Raw genomic sequence first — 7,038 nt, 5'->3', positions numbered from 1 at the left:
CTCTGAGACGGCTCAGGTGTGCCGTTACCTGCTCTGAGACGGCTCAGGTGTGCCGTTACCTGCTCTGAGACGGTTACCTGTTACCTGCTCTGAGACGGTTACCTGTTACCTGCTCTGAGATGGCTCAGGTGTGCTGTTACCTGCTCTGAGACGGTTACCTATTACCTGCTCTGAGATGGCTCAGGTGTGCCGTTACCTGCTCTGAGACGGTTACCTGCTACCTGCTCTGAGACGGCTCAGGTGTGCCGTTACCTGCTCTGAGACGGCTCAGGTGTGCCGTTATCTGTTACCTGCTCTGAGATGGCTCAGGTGTGCCGTTACCTGCTCTGAGACGGTTACCTGTTACCTTGGCTCAGGTGTGCCGTTACCTGCTCCGAGACGGTTACCTGTTACCTGCTCTGAGACGGCTCAGGTGTGCCGTTACCTGCTCTGAGACGACCTGTTACCTGCTCTGATACGGCTCAGGTGTGCCGTTACCTGCTCTGAGACGGCTCAGGTGTGCCGTTACCTGCTCTGAGACGGCTCAGGTGTGGCTCAGTTACCTGCTCTGAGACGGTTACCTGTTACCTGCTCTGAGACGGCTCAGGTGTGCCGTTACCTGCTCTGAGACTGTTACCTGTTACCTGCTCTGAGACGGTTACCTGTTACCTGCTCTGAGACGGTTACCTGTTACCTGCTCCGAGATGGCTCAGGTGTGCTGTTACCTGCTCTGAGACGGTTACCTGTTACCTGCTCTGAGACGGCTCAGGTGTGCCGTTACCTATTCTGAGACGGCTCAGGTGTGCCGTTACCTATTCTGAGACGGCTCAGGTGTGCCGTTACCTGCTCTGAGACGGTTACCTGTTACCTGCTCTGACACGGCTCAGGTGTGCTGTTACCTGCTCTGAGATGGCTCAGGTGTGCCGTTACTCTGAGACGGTTACCTGTTACCTGCCCTGAGACGGCTCAGCTGTGCCGTTACCTGTTACCTGCTCTGAGACGGCTCAGGTGTGCCGTTTCCTGCTCTGAGATGGCTCAGGTGTGCCGTTACCTGCTCTGAGACGGTTACTTGTTACCTGCTCTGAGACGGCTCAGGTGTGCCGTTACCTGCTCTGAGACGGTTACCCGTTACCTGCTCTGAGACGGCTCAGGTGTGCCGTTACCTGTTACCTGCTCTGAGATGGCTCAGGTGTGCTGTTACCTGCTCTGAGATGGCTCAGGTGTGCCGTTACCTGCTCTGAGATTGCCAAGTTCCGTTACCTGCTCTGAGATGGCTCAGGTGTGCTGTTACCTGCTCTGAGATGGCTAGGTTCCGTTACCTGCTCTGAGATGGCTCAGGTGTGCTGTTACCTGCTCTGAGATGGCCAGGTTCTCGCTGTCCTCAGCAATGTTCTCTCCGATGAAGATGTTGTTGTTGGTGAACAAGATTTCCAGCAACTCATCGATGCAGTCCAGGCACTTCTTCCACATGTCAGCCTAAATAACCCACAGAGACACACACACATACTTAATAACCCGCACAGCACACACACACACACACACACACACACACACACACTCAATAACCCGCACAGCACACACACACACACACACTTAATAACCTGCACAGCACAGCACAGCACAACACACACTCAATAACCTGCACAGCACACACACACACACACACACACACATACATACTCAATAACCCGCACAGCACACACACACACACTCAATAACCCGCACAGCACACACACACACACACACACTCACTCAATAACCCGTACAGCACACACACACAATAGCCCGTACAGCACACACACACACAATAGCCCGTACAGCACACACACACACACACACTCAATAACCCGCACAGCACACACACACACACTCAATAACCCGCACAGCACACACACACACACACACTCAATAACCCGCACAGCACACACACACACACTCAATAACACGCACAGCACACACACACACACTCAATAACACGCACAGCACACACACACACACACTGAATAACCCGCACAGCACGCACACACACACACTCAATAACCCGCACAGCACGCACACACACACACTCAATAACCCGCACAGCACGCACACACACACACACACACACACACACACCACATTAGGTTCTATGCTCACCGGCAGGGAGCAGGATTTAACATGAGAACTAGATGAGATTAGGGCTGGTTCTATGCTCACCGGCAGGGAGCAGGATTTAACATGAGAACTAGATGAGATTAGGGCTGGTTCTATGCTAGCTTGGGGAGATGAAAATAAAATGAAGGTGTTGTCTGCCAAGATGTCATACAGGGTGTTTGTATGCCTTGTGTCCATCTTGGTTAAGGTAGCCAAGTTGGGGTTGTGCACGTGTGTGTGCTATCTACCTTCCTACTATGGGCTGCATACCATGGGTTAGTTTTGTGTGTGTGCATGTGTGTGCGTGCGTGTGTGCGAGCGTGCGTGTGTGCGTGCGTGCGTGTGTGTCCTACCTTCATGAAGGCGGCCAGGTTGGGGTTGTAGTCGTAGAGGGAGGCGATGATGTTGAACCTGATCTTGACCAGGATGCCCTCGCCCAGGTTATTCTCCGCAGCGATGGCCGACAGGGCGTGAAGCAGCTCGATCTGCGCCGCTCTGAGGGACGACAGGAAGAGAGGGAGATCAGAGAAACACAGAGAGAGGGATGACCAGGGAGAAAGGGATCAGAGAAAGGAGAAGAAAGGATGACAAGGGAGAAAGGGATCAGAGAAACATAGAGAGAAGGGTGACCAGGGAGAGGGGGATCAGAGAAAGGAGATGAAAAGATGAGAACAAGAAAAGAGGGAGACAAGGGAGGATAGTATGAAGGAGAAAGAAAAGAATGAAGGATGGAGAGAATGAGAGGGACGAGCAGAAAAAGAAAAAAAAGAAATAGTGGGGAGAAGGGACACACACACACACACACACACACACACACACACACACACACACACACACTAGTGGGGAGAAGGGACACACACACACACACACACTAGTGGGGAGAAGGGACACACAGACACACACACACACACACACACACACACACACACACACACACACACTAGTGGGGAGAAGGGACACACACACACACTAGTGGGGAGAAGGGACACACACACACACACACACACACACACACACACACACACTAGTGGGGAGAAGGGACACACACACACACACACACACACACACACACACACACACACACACACACACACACACACACACACACACACAAGTGGGGAGAAGGGACCAGTGCAGTGCACAGAGATGAGAGAGGAGGATGTAAGAAGGAGGCAGAGCGCGCGCACACGCACACTAGGGGTGTAAATCGGAGTCTTCATGACGATTCGATACAATATCGATTTCTTAAGCCAATGATTCGATTATTTTCGATACTTCAGAATTCCCCACGATACGATTCGATACGATTCAATACTCAATATTTTTACATGATATCTATGAAGTTTCAAATAAATCAACAAAAGTTCGGAATGTAGGAGGTATCTAAAGCCTTCGTTATACAGCCTCATATCTTTGCATATAAAAAAAAAAACACCCGCAGCTTAGGAGTAGGTAGTGCGCTTACATCGGAGCCATAGACAGAAAAAGAAAGGTCGGAGCTGATGCTGAAAATAGATAGGCAAACAAACAGGCGGCAAAATAAACACATTAATCGATACTCTTGCGGACCAATCGATGCATTGAATCGCCTGCTGCATAATCGATGCATCGATACGAATCGATTAATATTTACACCCCTAACGCACACACACACACACACACACACTCTCTCTCTCCCTCTCGCTCACCTGTCTGTGCCCTTCTTGCCTCTGGCCTGCAGGATCTCGTTTAGTTTCTTGACCACCACAGCTGTGTTGATCTCTGTGCCTTTGGCAAACATCTTGGGCTTCTCCTGAGGAGACAATGATGAGCTTATAGACCTATCCACACACACACACACACACACAAACAAACATCTTGGGCTTGTCCTGAGGGGACAATGATGAGCTTATAGACATATCGACACACACACACACACACATACGTCTGACCCTCTCCTCACCTTGACCAGAGGGACGCCCCCTTTGACCTTCTCCCAGCCTGCCTCTTCGTCCTGCTGCTCGTCAGCCTCCTCCTCCTCGGTGCGCTCCAGCTTGACCTTGGGCTTGCGCTTCTTATCCTTGCGGTCAGCACCCTGGTGGTCACCCTCCTGTGTCCTGGAAGGTGTGTGTGTGTGCGTGTAGAAAACCATGATCAAAAGAAATGCATGTGGCTGGAGTGAATGTATGGGGTTTCAATGCGTGATTGATCGTTTTCCCCCTAAGGATTTTAAATACTTGATAACGTCAATTTGCACATCGTTAAAACAGCAATCACAATAGTTTTGCAGACGATATATCTCACCCACCTCTAGTCCACACGCACGCACGCACGCACGCGCGCACACACACACACTCACTTTTTGAGGAAGAGGCCGGCCAGTGAGGAAGCGTTGGCATCGCCCTCTTCACTGTCGCTGCTGCTCTCCACCACCTCGGAGCCCCAGTCCTCATCATCCTCGTCACTGTCACTGGACGACTCTTCATCCTGTCACACACACACACACACACACACACACACAGCCGGAATGACTAACTGACCCCAACTGAACTCTGAAAGTCTATTGTCTGCACTGCCAGGAAGGGAACAGGGCGCATAACACACTGTCCATCATCACAGCTGGCCAGGACACAACAGCAGCAGCATCTGGGCTGGAGTCAGCACAGTCCACAGAGTATAGGCATTTTTAAATGTGGACAATTTTTATGCGTCTTGCACTTTCATCCACATGAAAACTGTTTTCGGTCACTGAAAGTGAGATTTCCGAAAAATCCGTTGAAGTGTGTGGACATAGCACAACTAAAGAGCAGGACTGGGAGTCCCATGGCTCCTTCTGCACGAACAGAAAAGGCTCTTCCTGACCACCAATTGGATGAACACGTTCCAGAGAGAGCCACTCACCGCTGCCCCCTTGAGGAACTTGCTGGCGTCCGGCACAGGCTCAGCGGGAGGCTTCTTCTTCATGAAGTTCTTAGCCGTGACCTCCTCTCCCCCATCTTCATCACTGTCAGAGGATGAACCTGCAGAGAGCACACACACACACACACACACACGTCACAGTGTCGTGGTTAGGTCACACATATAGGGAAGTCTTTCTGTATGCGACTCTCGTAGTGAGTAAGGGCTGAGGGTTTTTATAATATAAATACAGGACAGACATCACGCCCGTGTCATTGTAGCTCTGCTAGAGTCACGTACCAGACTCTGCTTCATCTTTCTCCTCCTCTTCCTCTGCAGACTGATCAGGGTTCTGGGGAAAAGGCAGGCGAGTTTTAGAACCGCACTGAAGCACCACTTCACCTAAAGAGCTAAGATTGTCGACAGACACGACCAATTCCGAGTGGCTGTATTGGCGGTACCTCTTTGTAGCTGCCGATCTCGGTCTCGTAGTCGCGGTTGTACTTGCGGATCTTCTGCCTCAGAGTGCTCAGGGCTTTGGCGTTGTTCTTGTTCATCTTCTTCTTGCCCTCCTTGTCCTCCCATAGCTGAGCGGAGGATGCACAAGACACACAGACACACACACACGCGCGTCAACCTCTCACTACATGAAGCTACAGACACTTAATGACCAAAGGAGCAATAATCACATCTACAGATGAATATGAGGAAGTGAAGGTTAATCAAGCGATTCACTTAGATTTGCAGGTTGTGTGTGTGTGTGTGTGTGTGTGTGTTAGGGCTGGGATAAACGATTATTTTTTAAACGATTAATCTAGCGATTATTTTTTCGATGCATCGATTAATCTAACGATTCATGTTTTCAGTCCGATTCGATTCGATTATCGATTATCTCCCCATTAATTCACTAATAGCAACTTATACGTGTTTATTTACATATCTGAATGAAAAAACATGAATTCTTTAACATTGCAATATATGTTTATTGCTCTTAAGATTCCAAAATAAAAGACTATACAAGTGCAAAGTAATGCATTCTTAGTCAGAGGTAGCATTCAATAAAGTTCAGTAGTGTATGTCTAATTGAGTGCCTGTCATTTTAAGACGTTCGTGTGGGAATCCTTGCAATTAACATTAACACAGTTAAAAGGCTGCTGATGCCCAGCCACAGTCAACGTATGGCAAACGTATGGCAACGTATGGCAAACACTGAAGGTGTAAAATTAAAAATATTTAGCAGCACACGTTATGATTGACGAATCAACGCTCATATTTTGCGTCGACGTCATCGATTACGTCGACGCGTTGTCCCAGCCCTAGTGTGTGTGTGTGTGGTATGGCCCTACTGACAGTAGTGTAGGTGACCATTCATTCATGGGCATGTCTGTTAAGATACTACTACCACAGGCAAGTCATCCACAGATGTATCTAGTGCTACTGTTTGGTCCACTTGGCTGAGTGGCTGTTCAAATGATGTTGAGTGGTGTGGGTTGGTGTGTGTGTCCTGATCCTGCTGATTAACGTAGGTCGTAAGTGACACAAATCATGCATGAGTGTGTGTGTACCTGGTTGAGGTAGTCCTCCAGGTCGGCAAGCAGTCGGATGTAGAACTTGGGAACACCCTCCTTGTCCACTATGTTTTTGCTCTTGACAAACGCTCGACATAGCTGCTCAAACTCCTCCAGACACTTGGATATGTCCTTAATCTTCATGGCATTGCGGATGGTCTTGATCAGGTTGGTGAGCTCCTCAAACCTGGACAACATAGGCACATCTCAGTAGGAGCTTATTCAGCAGGGATGCTCTGGTCATTCTTCACTGTAAAGCACTTTGGGTGCATTGAAAAGCCCTATATAATACAATGTGATGCTGCTGTCCTCTCGCAAATGTTTACTGACCTCTTGTCCTTGGCACTGCGAACCACCCTCTTAGTGTCCTCCTCATCGTCGCTAAGCAACAGGTTCCTTCAGGAGACAAACAAAACAAAAAAAACATAAAAAATATTGCACTAGTCTTGATGATAAAAGATTTTCAAAATCATAATTGAAA

General features: G+C 49.2%; 1 protein-coding gene across 5 annotated transcripts in view; it reads right to left on the bottom strand.

Moving 5' to 3' along the window:
- Positions 1-7,038, bottom strand: part of eif3c (eukaryotic translation initiation factor 3, subunit C) — a 58,092-nt gene that overhangs the window by 50,181 nt on the left and 873 nt on the right. For all 5 annotated transcript variants that reach the window (XM_076264790.1, XM_076264785.1, XM_076264786.1 and 2 more), the window contains exons 3-12: positions 6,888-6,953; positions 6,555-6,744; positions 5,451-5,576; positions 5,290-5,341; positions 4,993-5,111; positions 4,451-4,578; positions 4,055-4,208; positions 3,801-3,904; positions 2,466-2,607; positions 1,330-1,455 (exon numbers count right to left, since the gene is read on the bottom strand). In XM_076264790.1, the coding sequence (XP_076120905.1) occupies positions 1,330-1,455; positions 2,466-2,607; positions 3,801-3,904; positions 4,055-4,208; positions 4,451-4,578; positions 4,993-5,111; positions 5,290-5,341; positions 5,451-5,576; positions 6,555-6,744; positions 6,888-6,953 (1,207 nt within the window). The remainder of the gene's footprint in view (positions 1-1,329; positions 1,456-2,465; positions 2,608-3,800; positions 3,905-4,054; positions 4,209-4,450; positions 4,579-4,992; positions 5,112-5,289; positions 5,342-5,450; positions 5,577-6,554; positions 6,745-6,887; positions 6,954-7,038) is intronic.

The sequence above is a fragment of the Alosa pseudoharengus genome, unplaced genomic scaffold (genome assembly GCF_046254945.1).
Source record: "Alosa pseudoharengus isolate Yale_2024_CS ecotype anadromous, Long Island Sound unplaced genomic scaffold, YU_APseudo_1.1 YU_APseudo_1.1_scf_4, whole genome shotgun sequence".
Taxonomy (NCBI): domain Eukaryota; kingdom Metazoa; phylum Chordata; class Actinopteri; order Clupeiformes; family Clupeidae; genus Alosa; species Alosa pseudoharengus.
Note: the sequence above shows the minus strand (reverse complement) of the source record. Positions and strands in the feature narration are given on the sequence as shown.